This window comes from Gasterosteus aculeatus, chromosome 7, assembly GCF_964276395.1.
Source record: "Gasterosteus aculeatus chromosome 7, fGasAcu3.hap1.1, whole genome shotgun sequence".
In the NCBI taxonomy this organism is placed as follows: domain Eukaryota; kingdom Metazoa; phylum Chordata; class Actinopteri; order Perciformes; family Gasterosteidae; genus Gasterosteus; species Gasterosteus aculeatus.
The window spans coordinates 26748452-26769289 of NC_135694.1; the positions used below are offsets into that span (position 1 = coordinate 26748452).

Consider the following 20838-nt stretch of genomic DNA (forward strand, 5'->3'; position numbering starts at 1 on the left):
TTTAAGGTCATATTTTTGGAATGCTTTTGCGCTCATTTTTTCCCCCTTGCAAAAATTGACATTTCTGGGTCAATTTTCATATTTTGAATTTTGTTTGTTTCATTGTTAGATCCAATTGAATTAGTTTTTCCCCTCTTTTTTTTGATCATTTTCCAAGCACCCCATTCCTCCATCTTTATTGGCAAAAGCAAACATGCTAGTAGATTAGAAATCCATTTTTTTTACAAACAAAATACATGAAGAAAATACATCAACATCCTGCAAATATAAACAGTAACAAATCCAAAACTATTATCCAATAAACATTTACATTTTTTTTTACACCATTGTAATAGCATACAGAAGATCATACAAAAAGTGGGAGAGTCTTTTTGTATCCTCACTTTCACAAGCCAGAACCCTGCCTGTACAGGTTGGTCCAGTGACCTCCTATAAATAAAAAGATCACACGGGAAAACCATACTGAAGAAGTGAGTGCCACGGCGCGCCTGACCTGACCGACCCGGCGCTCCGTGGCTCGAATGGGACAACGAGGTCACTGCCAAACGAGAGCACAGGCGACAGTTAAGGTGGGAGCTATTTAAACGACACAGACCATCGCCGGTACAAACTCGAGTTACCGACTATTCCAACGGCAGAAATCTGTGTATATTTACATGCGTGAAGATCTCTACCTGCACTTCAGTGTAAAGAAGCCAGACTGCTACAGTTTACTAATGAGTTACTTTCCCTCGTTTTGGTGTGTTCATCCAACTGGTTGTGTTATTAGATATGATCAGTTGTTATGATACACGTTCGCTAAGAAAAACATCACTAGGCTGCATGTAAACAAAAGTATTTGTCAAAAAAAAAAATTCTAAAATATTTGCAAATGCGGGTAAATAAAAAGGTTCCCGTGCTGTGGGAGAGCGGGGTGGGAGCACTGGCTGACAATGTTCAGGTGCAGGAAAAGCTGCACTTATTTAAAAATAATAGTGCGAGTGGTTTCCACAGCTCAGAAAGATAATTAAAAAAAATGAATGTCCTACTTAGATGACACATTGAGTGAAATAAAAACATGGACTAGTTGAAGACAAAAGGAAAAGTTCTTGCCTCAAGCACAGATGCAAAGCACTCTCGCTTTACCTTTTCTACCTGACTGAACCGTGACCTGCTTAGAATGAACTAAAACAAACAGTAATTTCTCTTTCAAGCATTTACAAAACTTTACAAAAGTAAATAACATCTTGTAAAAATTCAGCCATCCGCTGACTGTGTAAGGCAAAGAAATTATATAATATATATATATATATATATATATATATATATAAAAATCAACTGCTCAGTATTACATTCAAACACCTGTCTGGGGACCTCACATTTTGGAAATAAGTGATGGGATCGTGTCCCGCTCGGCCTTTGGTGACCAGGAGACAGATGGGAAAAAAAAAGTGAAAGATGTTACACTCTTAGAAAATGTCAAACACCAAGTAGGAGTTCGTATTTACACAGAGTGGCAACGGACATTTAGTGACCAACAAAATGCAGGCGAGTGGGGTCCGGGGGGGCGGGGTTTGAAGATTAACAGAAAACTTATCGTGCACGGACACGGGAATTTGTAAACATGGTTTGGATTTTTTTCCCCCCTCCTTCCTATTACTCGGGTGTCCTGCTGTACCTGCACTGGCTCTAATGCGGTTGGGCTACGAGCACCTTCGGGTGTTTGCTTGGAATACAACATGCTGCTAGTTGGCGTTCATGCCGCCACAGGGAGTCGCTGTCAAAGCTATTTGTGTAGTTCAGCATGTCGGCCTCAACCATCCCTGAACATATAAAAGAGCAAAGTGAAATGGAAAACCACAGCGTGCTGCGACAACATACGTACGGCACAGAGCATTGATGCAGTGGGAAAATAAATAAAGAGCTCTCTGGGAGCCACACAGAACGTTCTATTGGTGAAGGAATGGCTGTGTCTGAACTGAGAACAAGATCTTTCAACAAAAAAAAAAAAAAGAAAAGAAAAAACGGGTGAGAAAAAGTTTAAATACAGTATGTATAAAAATACCTATTCACAGTAGACACAAATGTTGTGCATTACTGATATTAATCATCTGGTATGCACACTAAAACTTACATTAGGTGTTTCTATTGATAAAGAACAACTTAACATTTAGCTTTCTCAGCAAAAGTGAGATATTTTAAGTGTTCAGTCCGAGGGATACAAAAACTGTCTGCCCTCAAAAGTCCTTTTGATGTAGTCAAGTAAAGATGTTTTGACTTTAGTATTTGCGCTAAAATGATTCACTTTGAAAATACTGGAAAGGAAAAAAAAAAAAAAAAAAAAGTCTATTGGATTTATTTTATGTGTACGCGTGTACGGCCGAGACGCCTCCCAACGCCCTCATCGTCTCCAGGACCGGCTCTCGTACTCATCGTCTTCATCGTCGTCCTCTTCCTCCTCCTCCTCTTCCTCACCGGGTAAATACGAGCTAGCTTCCTTCTGTGTGAACAACAAAAACAGTTTCTTTTTTAGCTTAAACGGATGAGAAGGCTGCACGATATTTCTCTACATATTAGCTGGTTGGAACATCCAGCAGAGCATCTTTGTAGAAAAAACGTCAGGACTTTTTTTCAATAAAAACGCATTTCTCGCTGGTTTCGCTAAACTGTTTAAGAAAGTCATTGAGTAGGAGGACTTCACCTGACAGTAATGCGGTTTTACTCAAAGGGCCAAGATGCTCTTAGTACTGAGAGGCTCGCCCTGATTTTCCATTGGGAGCAGCAGTGAAAGATTTAGAAGCACTGAAAAGAAATGTTATGTGCTGAAATTATATATAGTACAACTAAAACTTCAGAAACTTTTCCCAATTAAAAGCTAAAGTATTTGAGGTGGACTTCTTTCATGGTTTCTGGGTGTCTCTAAGCTACCAAGGAGAACACGTTTGGGTGATGCGTCATACCGTAGTGTCGTCATCTTTAGCTTCTTCCTCCTCCGGCTCCGTTGCGACCGAAGGCGTCTTCGGCTTGTACCAGGAAATCTGCAGCACGCGACCTTTGAACTTTGCTCCCTGGTTAGCTGCCTAGAAGAAGAAAAAACAAACACAGTCAAACTTAGTCTTCTTTGCTTAAAACCGTTATAGTATTTATTTATTATTTTACTATTCCATTCATTTCAGGTGATGAGGAAAGGAAGGAAGAAAGACGGCCCAAAGCGGTCCACTGTGATGTGACTCACATTCTCGGCTTCGCTTCTCGTCTTAAAGGTCATGACAACACTGTTTGCATCTTGGTCGCGGAAATCTTCAATCTCGCCAAAATTCTAACGGCAAAAAATGATCAGTATTAGTCCACTTGCTTCAACAAGGAATTCAGTTATTAGTGTAGAAGGAAATGTGTATCGCGGTCCTCACCACAAAGTGGGGCATAAGCTCCTCCTTCTCCTCCTGTGTGACACCCAAAATGGCCAGGGCCCTGGGTCTGTGGTCCACCACCATACGGTTCACGCTCCCACACCGCGCCATCATCTCCCGACTCCGCCCCCTGCCGCGGCCCACGTGCACCAAGCCGGGCTCCAGCGCCATCTTTCCCCGGCCCCGACCGCGACCCGCTGGGGATCGGATCAGACCCAACCGAGTCGCCTACAAGGAGGAGAGTTTGTGGAGCTTTAATGGTAAACAGACAAGGATTGCTATGTGCAAATACACTTCATTTATGTCTAGCTTAATAGCATGTTAATTCATATAATGAACTTCATGAAAAAATCCCATTTCAAAACATTTTCTTGACTCGACCTTCTCCTCCTCTTGTCACTCTCTGCCCTTTAACATTAGTTGTCACTCCTACATTTTTAAAACGGGACATCTCCTCGCTTCCCAACCATTCCACAACCACTCGCTCACCCATTTCTCCCGTGCTCACTCCGCCCTCAAATTGTCACCCCACAATTTTCTTACAAGGACCAGCAGCTCAAACTTTAATGAGGCAGGCTCCATCAGAGCAGGACCTGTGTCTGATTCGGCTTCGTTAGCGCCTGTTCCTCTGGGCTTGCTTAAGTGGCTGCAGTTTAATGTGCAGAAGGAGGACCGGGGTTTTTATGGAGGTGGGAGGGTGGGGGGGCGGTGCGATATGCATTTTTAATAACTAGCTAATTTAGGACCCACAGGGGTAGAGAAAAACCCAACATGCTCGGCCGGGAGTTGCTAACAAGAGTCATGTTCTTGTTGGACTGATCTTGTGACACAGCCGACCTCGTCTGTGTTCTTGTGCTGGAGATGTCGGAGTTCACCTACAGCTGCAGCCCAGAGAGACATTTTTCACCCTCACTTATAATTCATTTTATGACCTGAAGCCGATGCAAACCAATTCACAGATTAAAACACTTTGTTGGTTAGCATTGATTCCTACAGCAGGAACACACATCTTCTTCGTAGACTCCCATAGTTCCCACAAATTCCTACTATTTTTCATCCTAGAATGTATACAACATAAATGTAAATCCCAAAACAGCAGTAAGCATAACTATGTATTCTCTCGGGATCAAAATGTTGCTTTATAGCTCCCTGTGTAGAAACGCTTATATCGCAAATAATTTGCATGTGCACCGCTTTTTATTTTCTCTGTATTTCCAACCTTAATCAGGCAGTATTGTGCGATTCATGTGAACACTATCGGATTTGCTGACTTCCTCTAGCTTCTCTGAATCACATCGCCTCAAATTCTGCACCCAAGAAAAATGCAGCTGTTGCAAGATGCTGTCATGGTCTATCGCTTTGTTTGTGGAGTGTCTCTAAGGACTTATCTTCAGATCTTTTTATTGGCCTGTGGTTATCTACTGTGCATACATGTGTGTGTGCGTGTCTGTGCATTACCTCCACCTGTAACTGTCCCAGCTTCCTCTTGAGGTCTGTTGTATCTTCCCCAGAGCTCATCTTCTTGTGAAAGTCCAGCTCAGCGTCCAGCAATTCCTTTTGGGCCTGGTCAAGAAATCAACACATAAAAGAGCAGAGAAAGGGATTAAGAGTTTCAAATTCAATCTAGAGTGGCGGGACAAAGCTTCACTCCCATTTGTACAGGAGATGAAGCATTCCCGCCACGCACCCGACCAAAATGGCCTAAACTTACATCAGTCTTTGTCTTGGACTGGCCGTGGTTTGGTTTAACACTGGCTACCTGGGAGGCGGGGTTCATTTCATTCTGCAGCTGTGCGATCTTCTCCGTCAGCTCCTTTAGCGTCTTCATGATGTTGGCTCGCTCCTCTGGTTTCATCCCTCGGTTCTTGTCCAGACGGTTTATCAAGGCCTTTGAAATGGAACGATAAACAGTGAGAGGAGGAGGTGCAAAAGGGACTCAAAATTAGACCAAAACCGAGGCATGGCCGAGCCCAGGAAAGAAGAGAAGGACCGCAAGAGTTGCAGGGATAAATGGACAGGAAGGGACGTTAGGGCCGGTGTTACCTTCTGGCATTCCATCTGTGTCTTTAACATCTCTTGCTTCTTCTTTCTCATGTCCTGCTGGAGTTTTATCGCCTCCTAAATGAAAACAAAAAAGACAGCAATAGTCACTGAGGTGTAAAATGTGCCATTTGCTGTTGGTGTCATTTAGTTTCTAAATAGTAGCCTGCTTCCCACTTGTCGCCTTGGAGAGAGAGAAATAAATAAATAAATAAATAAAATGTTACTCCCAGCGCTGCTATTCTCGTACCGGCCAAAATACATATTAAAAAATAAAGCTCCATGCCTGTTTCTTCTTGAGGACTTCCTGTGCTTCTAGTGCTTTTCCCGTTCTCCCAAAGCTCTTTGAGGAGGATTTGAGGCCTGTGGAAGTGTAAGGGCTCTTCTGGGGGTTAGTCAGTGCAGGCACCACCTAAGTGTCACACAGAGTGAGAGAGAGATTGAGAGACACATTTATGTCCCCAGAAGGAGCTCGTCTACAGCTGCAATGGACCGGAGGGAGAATGCCTTCTCGGGGCCAACGAAATATGAGTTATTGCCCCAAATTGCTACCTAATGCTTATCTGTGTGAGGCTGTCACTGGGCTGCGTGTGTTGATACAGATGTTTTCAGAATATTCCGTTCCAACTGGCATGTACCCGCTTTTTTGGACTATAAATACTACCAAGTGTTGTATTCCTCCCCCCCCATGTCGGGCATCACCTGGCACCCACATACGTGGAGAATAAAACGTACAGTGAGGGCGTCTGCGTTCGGGTTCAGGCCGTCCAGTCTGGTCCCGGCCGCGAGGCCCGGCAGCGCCGGCACGCAATGCTTGGGCACAATGTTGTTCAACACGTAGGCGGCTGGACTGTGCTGCTTTATACCCTGCTGGTAGATTGAAAGGGAGCAAAAGAAAAATAAAAAGGTGAACTCAGCGAAGGCTTGCAAAAGCGTGGCGAGACAAAGACATCAGCATTAAAAGAGGACGGACGTCTGTAGGTTTCGGCCCCTTTGCGCTAACCTTGTGCATGTTGCCGTGCTGCTGCTGTTGCTGCAGCAGCGCCGGGCTGGCCGCCGACCCGGCCGGCTGGCTGCCGGAACTTTGCTCCTGGAGCCCTGTCACATTGGTGCCGGGCTCGCGGTGCCAATACACGCGGATGAAGCGGTTGTTGAGAACCGCCTCGGTGCTGGATATGGCCCGCCTGGCTTCTTCGTTCTTGGTGTACTGGATTAACGCCGCCTCTGGGTCTCCGCCAAACACCACCTGGATTTGGAGCGCAGTGAGAGGGTTAGGGATCTGTGTGAGATGAAACCAATTCTTCCACGGCGGAACTTCTTAAACTGTAATGATCATGAGTATCATAATGGAGGGGTATCACGATGTAATTTGTTGCAACACTGTAGCAAGGCAATATATATTGTAGTCTTTAATATCACTTTATAAAAACTGATATAGGATTAATAACACAGAACTATGTGCACAAAATCCAAGTAAGAAGCTCTAAAATCGATCACCATGGCACTCATCTGCCTTTTGAGTACCTGAGAATTCATGCAGTACCACAAAAAGTCACTAAAAATATTAAAGTTTTTTTTAAATAGTTCAGTAGGTTAGTCACATACAATCTCATTACATTTTGTCATGCAACATGTGCCTGACTATGTCATGCTGATGATTGCGTATAGGACTAGTGTTATTTAAGCATTGCGTTTAGGTAAATAAAATAGTGGGTTATTTAGGTCAACTGACGCCTGATTTTCTCGGACCGCCCACACTGCGACTTCTGTACACGGCACTGGTGCCACGCAGCACCCGAACATTTTACCTGGATATTCACGATGGTTCCAAACTTGCTGAAGTGCTCGTTGAGCTTGGCGATGTTGTTGAGGTCACGAGGGATCTTGCGCACCTCCAACTTGGTGTTCACATAATAACACCTCTTGGGGAAAGTGTTCTTATGCTGGTTGTTAAAGTTCGGCCTGAAATGAGCAGAAGACTGAGATGCTGACACCTGATGTTTGCCACAGAGGAATGCGTATTCACAAACGATGATGGGGGCAGTGAAATGCAATGCAGATTACTACCCATATACTAGTTACTAGCAACACATATCAACCTGGTTGACACTCAAGATGGACTACATGTATATCCTGTGCAAATGAAGCAACAGAGGTTGGGGTGACATTTCTTTTAAACAAGAGTGTCTGAAAAATACATACTTCTCCATCCAGGGTTTTTTAACTATTGGTCCCTCAGCCGTACTAGGTCCGATGGTTCTCTTCCGGTTGTCCTGCTCCGCGTTGAAGCGGCACACGTTATTTCCGGGAGTGCTGGCTGCAGTGGCAGGTTCGGTCTGTATCACTATGTTGGCGGCTAGAAGATCAACAAAACAGAATTAACACAATGAGAAATGTATCAATATCAGTCAGTGCCTATTACCAAGCATAAGGTCTGGGGAGAGTGAACACTACCAAGGCCAATACTACCTCTGGATCCTTGTCCTTCGTTGGAGGTGAGGCCAATAAGGTTGGAGCGCTGGGTCTGCACCCGGGGAATGAACTGGCGATACGGGTTACGACCTGCTGCAGTTAGGCCTGGCGATTCTGGGTTATAGCCCTCTGGATCGTAGTTATCTGATGGGTAAAAATGAACAAGGACATAGAACATGAATGCACAGGCTTACAGGGAATATGAATCAGTTTAACAGCAATTCAATTCTTAACAAAAAAATGAAAAAATTTAAGCTGTACTGCATAAATAAATAAGATGAGTGGCATTGAGTGACGATACTGGCCTAGACTAATCTTGTAAAAGAATTTGATCATTACCAAATATAACTAAAATAATTAGATTTACGATTTACAAACACATAAGCAGTGAAAGAAAATACAATAGAAATATTATTTTAATAGAAATATAGATAAGCTCAAACAGCACAAGATGAAAAATCTTATAATTAGAAACTGTTTATTGTAAAACTAAATTTAACAAAGGGGTTTTGGTGTTGAATTACATTTAATACCTGATTTTGTAACTAACTAGAAATATACCAACTCCATTTTATGACTGGGAATTATTCAAGCACTCAACACAATAAGATGTGGAGTTCATGTTAATTGCTCAAAGCCACTCTGTCTGAAGTTAACAAACAGTGCCCCCTTCTGGCCAACCACCATTACTGCAGCCTGAAAAATATATAAAGTGAATCAAACAGAATTTCCTAATCTGAACATGTAAAAGCATCGCTGCTTACATTCGGACTGGACATATTGGGGACGAAGAGACACTGATGAGGACGGGGAGGGTGGAGGAGGAAGAGTGGGTGGTGGCCGCCCCACACCAGGTGGTCCGATAGGAGGGGAAGAAGTGATTGCCGTTTGGTGGTTGGGAGTATCAATTCCACTGGTTGCTATCAGTGGGGGTCCTGAGGGAGATAACAAGCCCAAGCTTATGTCTCAGGGATCTCGCAGGTACGTCAGCGAGGTTTGTGCAACTGAAGCGTTGCCACAAAGTTCACTTTAACATGGCGGTAAAAGGTGTCAGGATGTGATGGCAACTGTTCAACCCAATAACACAGATGTATTTTTAATCTGATTCAGAGTTTATCAGAAAAGAAACCTTCACAGTAAACATATCATTTCAGGAATCTGTATCGTTAGACAGGACGGCATGCAAGAAGACGCGTGTAGTGTAACACATTGTGTAGTGTCTAGAAAAGTGTATATGCACCACGTTTAAAGCTAAACTGGATTCCCAGTATTAAAATATCAATGTACAAGAAAGAGGGAATTTGTACCCGTTTGTCAGAGTAATGTAAATATGGTTTTAATGTGTCAAATCAAGGGTGTTGAATGTAAATCCACACTTAACCCCAACACCACCCTCCTACTTCTACCCCATTTCAAGTCCCCATTTTCTGCAGGCCCATTGCATAAAATGTTATTAAAATTGTTTGGAATGTTGCTGTTCACCCGAAAAAGGCACCACATCAGGGTGTGTTAGAAGTAGCATGTTATGCAGCAGTGTGGTGGTGCTGCTTACCACTCATGGGGAAGACACCTGGTGGGGGAGGCTGGCCAAAGGGGGGCATCGCAGGCATCCTGAGAGGAGGGGGTGGCTCAGTGATCGGGGGCCTGGGCAGGCCAGTAGGGGGCATGACAGGCGGAGGAGGGAACGGAATCATGTTGGGTAGATTGACATCGTCAACGATGAGCGGGTCGTTTCCGTGGTCGAATGGACAAAGGTCACCGCGAACACAAAATCCCTTTTCTGTGTGGGACAGAGAAATGAAACAAAATAAAAACAACAACAACAACAACAATGAATCACACACATATTCCAAAATCAACATTCGCTCAGTACCACGGTAAGACACCGTATTCTTACTATAAGAGTCTGGACCCCTGAAAGTTAAATTAATTCAAACAATACTGACTGAACGGAATATGAGAACGAATGAAAAGCGGGAGAGAATAAAAAATACAAAAAAAACAAGATGAAAGCTTGTCTAAGTTCAGAGCAGCTCAGACAGAGACTGCATGTATTTACCCCACTGTCTCATTAAGAAACTGGGTCCCTAGTGGCAGTGTTTGAGTGGGTGACAGATAGCAGCGGGCCTGAGGGACAGTGGGTAAGTTTAAACCCATGCGTGTCTCTGTGGTGAGGTGGCTGCGAGCCTCCTTTACTTTCCCCGGGGAGAAACAAGTGCCTAACAGTGGTCATTAGTGAAGATACTAAACAAGGCCAATCAGTAACCCTCAAGGGGGAGTAAATGGTAGTGGATGAACTGCAAACTTCACACAATGACCACGTTGTTTCCTTAGGAAACATTCTCTACGTCAACCGGCTGCAAGAGGGAAGGCACGCATCAGCAAAAACTAAAAATGGAGGAAATGCATTTTCACTCGGTTCCTACCATCGTAATCCCTGCAGCGCTGTTTGAGCGAGACGCTCTTGCTGCCGAAAGTCTTGCCGGCCCCATCCAGCCGCTGGGTGCCGTAGTAGCCGGACCAGCTGTCTGTGGTGCTATCGGGTAGGTGAGCCGGCGTCACTATGGGAACCCCACCAGCTCCGGAGACTCCAGCGGACGACGTGGATGAAAACTGGTGCGGAGGTGTCGGCAGGGGCAGCAGAGGCGGCGGGTGCTGCTGCTGCTGCTGCTGCTGCTGCTGGGAGCCGGATTTGTTGGAAGAGTTGTAGCAGTCCGTATCCTTCCTTTCTAGCTCAAACTTTGACTTGAAGTCTGTTGGAGACGGGCAGAGAGCACAACACTCATAACTATTGCATCAAAGTTGAGGATCACAGCAGAAGTCTAAAACATGAACAATATTTAAGCCTTTTTTTTTTTTTTTAAATAACCTTGTGGCTGATATTGCCAGTTCCAGACTGTGTGGTCGATTCCCCACTGATGGAATTTCAAAGCTGTCCACATTGTTCTTTATCGATAAAAAATAAAAATAAAACCTCCACGGACCAACAATCCAATGGAACCGAATACAAGCGCCTAATCCAGAACTCAGTCTACTCTCAGCAACCTCAAGCGAAGATCTCTCCAGCGGCCCTTGTGCATCGCTAGTGGGGCTGATCCTCTCCCTGTGCTGTTGTCATTGGCTGTGTGGGGGAGGGAGGGAGGGGTGAGAGGGCAGGACTTTCTCACCTCTGCCTCCCCTGTGCTCCCTGTCCCTGCTCTTGCCTCGGCTGCCGCTCCTGCTCCGGCTGAGGCTGCGGCTGTAGCTCCTCCCCCGGGGACTGCCGCGGCGGCGCTCGTGGCGCTCCCGCTCGCGGTTGGACTCGCCCCCGCTCTTCCCGTGCCGGTCAAAGTCGCGGCGCTTGCGCTCATCTCGCCTCCTGTCGTCGCGGCCCCTGTGAGTAAGATGAACATTTAATTATTAGCATCTCTACGGCTGTTTTCAATGCAAGACTCCAATAGACTATATTCTAGGAGGCTTGTGGCTGGATCGATTCTTAAACCAGCATCAAAAAATGATTATACCAAAGTACCTCAAGTCAGTTCTAGTGACCTGTTTTCAAAAGTAATAAAGGAAGAACAAGGCTTTTAGGGATCTTAAACGTGAGTGCCTTCTTACAGCACAAAAGAGCCTTGTCATCATTTTCTTCTATTTTCAATCTATTTTTTCTAGCTTTCCCTGAAAGGCTGTTGGTGCCCAAAATCTACCAGAAGTGTTGAGTTCCAATTGCCTTTACGGAGTGAAAACACAGAAAAATGGAAATTGATCAAGCGGTGAGTATGAAATAAATGTATTGTTCCACGGTTTTAATGCTGGCGAATATAAACAACGTAGCAAAACTCATTAGACCCTTTGACTGTTGTTCTGATTGTTAGCATGACAGCTATTGTTTTGTCCTATCCGTTACTGAGAAGGTGTGTCCCTGCCAAGGGACAAGCTAATGGACACCAAGGTCTTCATCAAGCCAAAAGCAGAACTCATGGGATTTGAAAATAACCATGCAAATATAAGCAGAGGTTCAGATCTGTACACAGCTTGATCATGCGAAACGTTTTATAGTGTTCATTTTGGCAGCTATTTTTGATTTAGTCTTAAGACGGAAATGCATATTAGTTTTAGTCACATTTAGTCATTTTAATCATTCTTAGTTTTAGTCGACGAAAACTAGACTAAAATGGAATTAGTTTAGAATTGGATGTCCCTCCTAGGACAGGTCTATAGGGTCGGCAAACTTTTTGACTCGCGGGCCACAGTGGGTTGTAAAATGTGACGGAGGAGCCGGGCCAAGAACAAATGGTTGAAGTGTTTGTGTGAGCTGATATAAATGACATGTGAAAAATCATTACATGAAAGGATCTGGCTTTTAACAAATAGCAAAGCATTTATTTGCAAGGCAATTTAACAAATTGGCAAAGGTGTAACAACTTCATGAGGACCAGGGATCTAAACGAAACACTTTGTTGTCTTTGTCTGTTTATTTACAATGCTTTACTTCATGCTTCTTTATTGTTTCCACTGTCCCAACAAAAGAGACCGTAACGTCCTGCAATCGTTGCAATACATTATTTCACACGTGTGTGCGCGCCTCTACGTTGCTTAGTAACGAACCTACGGTGGCCGAGACGGTGTAACAACGTTTTCTCACGATGTGGCGTGTGAACTATAGTTGAAATGCGTGAGGCTTCAGAACCTGCAATGAGTGTATTACGTTAGACGTGTTTGGAGATGCCAAACAGAGCAGAAAAGGTCCGCATGGATCTCTGCTGGCCGACAGCCTGTTAAACGGGTTTCTCTGAAGCAGCGCGGCTTCAGCCTGCTAACAGTCAGCTAAACCGAGACAGCTGAGCTAAACTAACGAAGCCACATTCAAACTCTCCGAAGCGTAAAATAGTCGTCGCGGTCCGTAGTCGGTGCACAAGAAGCACCGCTGCACTGATGTGAGCGAGCGTTCTGGGTTCGTGGATGACGTCATCATGACGCGTTAATATTCGCCGTACTTTGCCTGTCTGTTAGCTGCATGCAAATTTAGGGGGAGAAAGTATTATGACATCGTCAACCACCAACATTTTCGTCTCGTCTCGTTAACAAAAGTTAGAATAGATATAGTCATAGTTTTTATTTTTAAGATTGTTTTCGTCACGTCTTAGTCATGGAAAAAAAGATCGTTAACGAACATTTTTCGTCATAGTTTTTGTCGACGAAATGAACACTGCAAGAAACGAAGGGCCTTTTTAAAAAAAATCAAAATATTTCGACTGACAGCCTAGAATTAAGGTGCTCGATTTCTTATGTCAGAATAGTATCTGCATGTGCACCGCTTTGACAATGAGGCGCAGCCTCACCGGGCATCGTTGAAGTCAGGGCGGTTTCTCAGAGGACTTCTTCTCCGTCGATTTTCTCTCTCTTCCTCTAGAGTTTCAGCCTTGAGGGGGAATAACATTTTTTTCAAACAAAAGATGTATTGTCCTACAACATTTACTAAGACATTCACATTTGTTGATTCAATGCCCTAAATAGGTAATCACCATCTTCCCAAATAGATAAAACAAAAGCAGTTGCTACTCCATAGAAAAATGATTAACAGAGTCCCATGTTGTCAAATCATTTTCCTGATAAAACGCTGGGACGAAGCACTGTGCAACGCCCCGCAGAGGTTTCTGCCAGAAGATGATGTTAGACAGGCGCTGACTCTCTTCTTACCTCCACGGTCTCAGCTTTGACTGCAGGTGGTTTGACTTCTTCTTTCGGTACTTCCTTGGCAGCAGGATTTCCAAGATAGTTCTTGGTTGTCAGACTTTCAAAGAGTTTGTCGACAAATCCTGTTGTCTCTGTAAAGACGACATGAAGCATTAGATAAAGAAAGTTCCTCAAGCAAACAAGTGGAGGCTTTCTGAGGAGCTTTGTGTGACACGGCCTTCATACCTTTTTGTAGGAAGACCTCGAGCTGATCAGCACACAGTGCCTTCAGATCTTTCTCCGGTTTGTCCTTCTTCACGAGAGCCACCACATAGTTGGCTAATGCAGAGGGGTCAGCATCACAACTGTAGGATCAAATATATACGTTCTCAAATTCAGCTATTCGGTTTGTCAACTTTAACAATACAACAGGGAAGGGAAAAAATGAAGCCATCCAATTACTTTATTACTTATAGGAGACAAAAACAAAGTAGGGGCAAACGAAGTGGTGCCCAACCATGAATGCAGATATTTCCCAAAAAACGTAGTAGTCAGTACCAAGTGAAACCATTACTACATGTGGATGGTAGAACCCTGCTACAAAAACATCCAGAATCGGCAGCCAACCTTTAAAACCAGAATGACCGACCACCGATTGTATGAAATACAATCTTTAGAAGTCAACTACTAATGGCCACAATGGGGCTAAAACAAGAACATCCCAAGTGTACAAAACCACAGGAAAACACGCCTTTGACCACTCCAAGCTAATGTATAACTAAACACAAAACAAAATGGCTAACTAGTTACTCTCAAAACTACCTTCCCTTCCATTTGATCGTAAAGAACCGGCAGGTCAAAGACGATGGTGCCTGAAACTAAGCTGTCAGTGAGAAGACAGTTTGTGAAGTTGACAAAGTGCAGCAGCTTTGAGACCGTGCTTTAATTTGAGAGACAGTAGGCAGCTGTTACTGCAGCAAACGGGGCAAAACACCACCCGCTAGTCAATCACATTGTTCAGTAGGTAAATTCGCCATTCAAACTATGCACGTTCCCCTGACAACATCTGTGTCCTCTTCATTACAATGTAATTGAATTATTTACATACGAAAGAGAGGCACCAAGAGAGGGAGAAAGAGTATGTGTAACTGTGGTAACTCAAGAGAGCTCTCGTTAATTTATAAAAATATATATGTTATATAACCTACTAATGTAACGGTTGATATAACTCAAAAAAGGAGCAAACGGTTGTTTCTTGCAGTTATTTGTTGCAACTTCACAGCTTGCCCCAGAGCTGAGCTCACATTATCGTGGGCAGACAAGCTAGGTGGCTAATTACTCTAAAATAACTGGCCGACAATCCCTTTACCTCGTGCACAACTTAAAATGTATAGAACTACAGGTCACGAGAAGCCGCACGATTGGTGTTTCCTATGGAATGCCAGTTAGCGGCAATGGTGTTTTGCTAACTCGTGCAAGAATTCGTCATCAGATTCTAACAAGCCCCCATTGATGCCCGGCTAACCCACTGGCTAGCCAGCTAGCTAGTAGAACATAGCTAGCTGGCTAACGTGGCTACGTACCATGCAAGCTAAATGCCATTTCAATTCAATACTCACATTGGTTCCAGAAGTTTTGCCAGCCATGACTTCAAGGCTTCAACATTCTCTATGATCATTGTGAGAAAGACTATAATACTGTCTATAAAATGAAAGTGCGTTTCGATAATCCTGCTTTCATCGTCTACAAATATATAAGCTTTAAGGCCTTCTGTCTCTCTCCACTGGCAGGTCGGACGAAAGTGTTTTACGGCATGGCAACACAACTTGAGTTGTCGTAACGCTGGACAGCCGACGGACGTTACAATCATGTCGTGTCGTTATTTAACTGCGTTCATGATTATTCACATCAGCGGTACATTAGACAACTTGAGTATAACAATACGTAGGATCACCCGCGACCCCCGATAAACACCACACGAATACAAGTCTAAGTTTACCAAGAATGTAAAAATAAGCCTTCGGGAAAATTCTTCGAACTGCATTTCCCAGAAAGCAGTGCGAGAACCTGATCTCGTGTGTCATCATCCAGGCACCGGTGGCGTGGGTTTCTCTTGTCAAACTGGAAACTACTTATACTGTTTAATCTCTCTAAGCAATAGAATAGTTATCTTAATTGTTCGTAATTTGGGTCGAAATGACGGTAGGTCGTACGCTCAATGTATCTACAGTTCAAAAAGGGTAATGCTGGTTTGTGGAAGTGGGTTCGTTAATTTAATGTAGCTACTAGGCAAGTTAGCTAACGTAGCTAGCTAGTTAGTTGTAGTCAACTGCATACCTAAAATAACAGGTTACAGCTGTTCTTAAAAACGTGTGGACCAGTTTTTCAATTTTTTTTTTTTTCTAATATATTATGTTCTTGTGTACTCGATAGTTGGATTAATGTGTATTTGTGCAATCAAATTATGTTTATTCAGTTAACTTGCAGAACCCCCCCCCACCCCCACCCGTGCCTGTCTTTCTTTATTGATCTAATGTTAAGTTAACGTTACAATCTTGGACTTCATTGTATTCAAGGAGCGAAAGGGAAGAGCAAAGTTGGACTTCTTGAGAAAGATTGAAATCGAGATCCAGGAGAAATGGGAGAAGGAGAAGGCATTTGAACATGATGCACCCACAACAGTCGGGGAAAGCACAAAGTGAGTTAATTAACTTATCTTTTACCAAGAGAAAGGTGCTTATGTTTTTTTCCGAAAGTCTTGGGAACTGTCCTGAGCGAGAAATAACAAATAAATAAATAAATAAAAGGAAGGAAGGTTTTATAATAGGTATACAATTTTGGCTTTTGCATTTTGGGACTACAGCACTCCTAAACGGATACCTGGTTTGACAGTCTTCTAACATTAATTGAAGAAACTTTAAATTTTTCCCTTTCTTCCTTCCAGCAAAAACAAGTACTTTGTTACCTTCCCCTACCCTTACATGAATGGCCGATTGCACCTTGGTCACACGTTCAGTTTGTCCAAATGTGAAGTAAGTTTTCATACAAAAGCAACTAAAAGCACCTGCAGCTATGATACATTGTTGATGGTCTTCACCACTAACTCACTGCGTTTTTTTCTCTATTAGTTTGCTGTTGGTTACCAGTCTCTGAAAGGGAAGAAATGCCTCTTCCCGTTTGGGCTGCACTGTACAGGAATGCCAATCAAAGTTAGTGTTGTTGTTTCGGTCCAACACATATATATGTCTGTGTAGTTGCAAAGACATTTGGAGCTCTTTTTTTGAAGTTTTTTAACAATTGGTCCTCCATCTTCAACCTCCCCACAAACGCTGCTATTTTCTTCTTCCTTGCATTCATGCAATCATTGTTTCCACCAGGCCTGTGCAGACAAGCTGAAGAGAGAGATGGAACTTTATGGAAACCCTCCAGAGTTTCCAGATGAGGAAGAGGAGAAGGAGAAGGAGAAGCCAAATACATCTGATGAATTCGTCATCAAGGACAAAGCAAAGGGCAAGAAGGTCTGGATCTGACGGGCCTGACTGAGGCCAATTTCCACATATGGACATATGCAAAGAAATTAAGTTTTTGTTACTAACAACTAGGCCTTATTAGGTTTAAGTGTTTTTTTCTTTCAGTTCAACATTCACATCAATTGTTGCAGCAATTTGCATTAAAGGAAAACTGTATTCCTCTGTTAGAGTAAAGCAGCGGCCAAATCTGGAACTGCCACTTTCCAGTGGGACATTATGAGGTCTCTGGGCCTCAAAGACCAGGAGATATCGGAGTTTGCCAATGCTGAACACTGGCTGGAATACTTTCCTCCTCTGGCTGTTAAAGATCTCAAACTGATGGGAGTAAAGGTAAATAATTTTAGCCCTTGACTCTAGCAAACATCTGAGTTTTTTTTCTTTACCTTTTAATATGCCACGATTCGACATCATTTTTGAATAGTGTACAGTTTACTGTTACGGCTGAATTATCTAAGCATATCTAGGCATACACCGAAGTGAGTCATCGTATAGTTTGATGCCTACAATTAACCGTTATGAATCGGCCCTGTTGATAACCATATTTAGTGGTTTGTGCCTAAATCCTGGTGCCATGTCATCGCTCCGCAGGTGGACTGGAGGCGTTCGTTCATCACCACTGATGTGAACCCCTTTTATGACTCATTTGTCAGGTGGCAGTTCATCACACTGAAGGAGAGAAAAAAAATCAAGTTCGGCAAAAGGTGAGATGGTTTGGAAGTTGCTATGTAATAGTGAAACACTCTTTGCAGCACCGTCCAGGTGGTAATGGATAGAAAAATAAGGAAAGTAGGACATGCCCTACAGTATGTGGTAGCAATGCTTTCAGGATCAGTTGAACTGTTTACCCTTAAACCATATCACATACCAGCGTCTTTTCTTTTCATTGGGTAAAATCCAAACACTACTAGGTAACCGATGTTAACGTTTGCCTTATTAGTCTCATGAAATCTAGGCGTAGTGCGTTCGTTCAGAAATATATTGTGACTGTCCTCGACTCCTCTTCAGGTACACCATCTTCTCCCCAAAGGATGGACAGCCATGCATGGACCACGACAGGCAGACCGGAGAGGTGAACTTGCCTGGCTCAATGAAATAATGAACTAGTTGTTGTAAAAAAAAATTTGATACAAATATATGATTAGTTGAAAATCCTAAAGCAAATGTTAAAAGGAACTGTGGGCTCATATTTTTAGCCAAATTTTAGATTAGTTTCTTTAATGTACTACAAATCTACATCACTAACTGACTCAATCATTAGTGATTTCTTTTGACTCCCTTTTTGCCTTTAATATTTAGATTTGGCAAATGTTTGTTTTACTGATGATGCCACAAACAAAGAAACAAATGTGTTTGTTTTTTTGTAATTGGTCTTTCCCTTTTGATTTGAGACAATTTGTAAACTATTTTTTTCAACTACTGTTCTTCTCCACCGGCAGGGAGTTGGACCTCAGGAGTACACTCTCATCAAGATGAAAATAGTTGAACCCTACACGGCAAAGTTTAAGTCCAAAGTCTTTTATAGCAGGTAACAAACTGCAATCAATGCCACCGACTTAACCGTCGCTCTACACGACAGACACGTTTTACATGTACTACCAACTCTTAATTAGACACTGAAGTAAAGTGCTAGTGCTGTCCTCCTCAGCGCCATGAAAGGCAAAAAGATCTACCTGGTGGCTGCCACTCTGAGACCAGAAACCATGTTCGGTCAGACCAACTGCTGGGTGCGGCCCGACATGAAGTACATCGCCTTTGAGACAACCAGCGGGGACATCTTCATCTGCACCAGCAGGTCTGCCAGGAACATGTCTTACCAGGGCTTCACCAAAGAGAATGGGGTGGTGCCCGTGGTCATGGAAATACTGGGCCAGGTACTAACTTTCAGCTGCAAATGTGTTCTAATTTTTATCAGGCACAATGTTTCATGGCCGTGATGGAAAAACATGCAAAATTGATTCGTTTGAATTACTTATCCTCTTCCTTTTTGTCTGGGAAGAAGCCAAGCAGGATCAGGCCGGGTGCATATGTATTTACAATGCAATTTACACCAAGGTCTGCTTCTTTTTTCTTCCTCTCCTTCCAGGACATCCTCGGCTGTGCCCTGACTGCTCCTCTGACCTCCTATCAGATCATCTATGCTCTGCCCATGCTCACCATCAAGGAGGACAAAGGTATGAGACAAGAACTCGGGGGATGAAAAGCAGAGATAAATGTATTGAATTTCAGTGTTTTTCAAGGCAGACATTTTCCACATGGGTTAAAGTGTCTTTGTTGTTGAAAGGTTTCTTTAGCAGTGCCACTCACAGCAGTCAGAACGCCCTTGGGTGGAGGCACCTTGTTCTGGATTTTATGTCAGTCATTTGCTATAGCGCTTAGAGGGTTGCGGAGAAGGAGTCAGTCCCTGCTAACATCAGGCAAGATCGCAGTCCAGGGCACAACCTGTGAATAGTTAAACAAAAGCTGCTTTAAATTTTCCAATGTATTTTTGTATGTCTTTCATTACAATAAAGTTAACTTCTTCCAGCTCTGATTGCTTTAGGTATTACTTTCCGCAGAAAATCTACGCTGAGCTTCATCCCTGATCCTTCCTTGTCGCTGCTATAATTGGGGAAGCTATAAGAAAAATCTGAAAACAGCAGGTCGAGGTCCCCACAAAATGTATCGGTTGCTTCTCTGCGATGTCAGATGAAAGGATGAAAATAATGGCTGCTTTTTGGACCCCAGGGAAAACATTTGTAAACATAAGGAATAAATCTAATTGCACCCAGAGTGCTTCTTTTCTGTTGGAAGTCAGTTCCATCTATTTCTCTGCTCGGGGGGTGCAGTTTGTCTGAGTGTCTTTGTGTGTCCTGTTGAGGTTGGTTTTGTAAATAGTCTTAATTGTGTGTCCGGGATTCAAGTCATGGAGAGTAATGAGGGAGGCTCAATCTGCAGCGACCGGTGAAGTTTTTTCAGTATTCAGATTTGTCTCTTTGTTGCTCCAGTGTAGCTGCTTGGCACTTGAATAAATGTAATGACATCAGCAGTGGATTTTTACAATGTCAAGGAGACGTATTCCCCATGCCGGGAATCAATACATTTAATGTGTCTACTTTTTTCTCAGGTACGGGAATTGTTACCAGCGTTCCTTCTGACGCCCCCGACGATATCGCTGCTCTCAGAGACATCAAGAAAAAACAGGTGAGACGACATCTACCGTGCTGCCGGTCATGAAGCTTTTATGCCTCAGGTGAAGTGTAAGTGCAATTTGGAAATTCAGGTTTTGACATGTTTTTACTTATTGTGCTACCAAATCTGCTGTGCTATTTACTTAGATTTTGATGGATTAAATCCCAAATCTTTAGAGAAGAAACTTTCCATCGTTGTTTAAGCGTGCACTCCCTTTTGCATTTAATAAAAGTGGCTCTTAATGCTTTCATTTCCTACAGGCCCTGCGGGAGAAGTATGGAATCGAGGACAAAATGGTGTTGCCTTTTGAACCTGTAAGCTGTTCTCTTTGATGCATTAAATTCACTCCAAGGTGTTTAATAGAGCCGTAATGTGCATGTTTGATCTTCTGTGTGTGCACATGTCAGATCCCCATCATCGAGATACCAGGCTATGGGAATCTATCTGCTCCCTCGGTGTGTGACGAGTTGAAGATCCAGAGCCAGAATGACAGGGAGAAGCTGGCCGAGGCCAAGGAGAAAGTCTACCTGAAGGGATTTTATGAAGGGGTGAGTTGCAAAATGCAGTCCCCCCCCTTTAGATAT

At 43.3% G+C, this 20838-nt stretch overlaps 2 protein-coding genes across 10 annotated transcripts in view; one reads left to right on the plus strand and one right to left on the minus strand.

Moving 5' to 3' along the window:
• rbm27 (RNA binding motif protein 27) lies at positions 1-15596 on the minus strand. Of its 8 annotated transcripts, none has more exons than XM_078106784.1 (21): positions 15176-15596; positions 13803-13921; positions 13581-13708; positions 13223-13302; positions 11069-11274; positions 10328-10654; positions 9454-9681; positions 8666-8836; positions 7899-8045; positions 7632-7785; positions 7238-7391; positions 6433-6675; positions 6165-6296; positions 5716-5841; positions 5433-5507; positions 5149-5277; positions 4848-4952; positions 3390-3617; positions 3215-3298; positions 2940-3059; positions 1-2479 (listed from the first exon to the last, which is right to left on the minus strand). In XM_078106784.1, exons 1-21 carry the CDS (start codon positions 15424-15426, stop codon positions 2381-2383), a joined length of 3306 nt encoding a protein of 1101 aa, XP_077962910.1. In that variant the 5' UTR covers positions 15427-15596; the 3' UTR covers positions 1-2380. The 8 variants fall into 8 exon arrangements, with proteins under 8 accessions (XP_077962910.1, XP_040037267.2, XP_077962911.1 ...); XM_040181333.2 differs by having other exon boundaries at positions 5101-5277; XM_078106785.1 differs by having other exon boundaries at positions 4854-4952; positions 6165-6299.
• Positions 15239-20838, plus strand: part of lars1b (leucyl-tRNA synthetase 1b) — an 18370-nt gene continuing 12770 nt past the window's right edge. Inside the window, exons 1-14 of one of the 2 annotated variants that reach the window (XM_040181331.2) lie at positions 15239-15758; positions 16133-16254; positions 16501-16588; positions 16685-16765; positions 16934-17074; positions 17255-17416; positions 17675-17787; positions 18092-18155; positions 18523-18611; positions 18732-18957; positions 19170-19257; positions 20190-20266; positions 20515-20568; positions 20662-20802. In XM_040181331.2, coding sequence (XP_040037265.1) covers positions 15753-15758; positions 16133-16254; positions 16501-16588; positions 16685-16765; positions 16934-17074; positions 17255-17416; positions 17675-17787; positions 18092-18155; positions 18523-18611; positions 18732-18957; positions 19170-19257; positions 20190-20266; positions 20515-20568; positions 20662-20802 — 1452 coding nt within the window. In that variant the 5' untranslated portion in view covers positions 15239-15752. The remainder of the gene's footprint in view (positions 15759-16132; positions 16255-16500; positions 16589-16684; positions 16766-16933; positions 17075-17254; positions 17417-17674; positions 17788-18091; positions 18156-18522; positions 18612-18731; positions 18958-19169; positions 19258-20189; positions 20267-20514; positions 20569-20661; positions 20803-20838) is intronic. The other variant, XR_013468388.1, reaches the window with a different exon arrangement.

Excerpts from the sequence above, each read along its gene's own strand:
- rbm27 (XM_040181332.2), bottom strand. The coding sequence starts at position 15,426 with ATGATTGTAACGTCCGTCGGCTGTCCAGCGTTACGACAACTCAAGTTG. Across the intron at positions 9,682-10,327 it reads GCGCTGCAGGGATTACGATG|AAAAGGGATTTTGTGTTCGC; the intron begins GTAGGAACCGAG and ends TGTCCCACACAG. Across the intron at positions 7,392-7,631 it reads AAAAAACCCTGGATGGAGAA|GCCGAACTTTAACAACCAGC; the intron begins GTATGTATTTTT and ends TGCTCATTTCAG.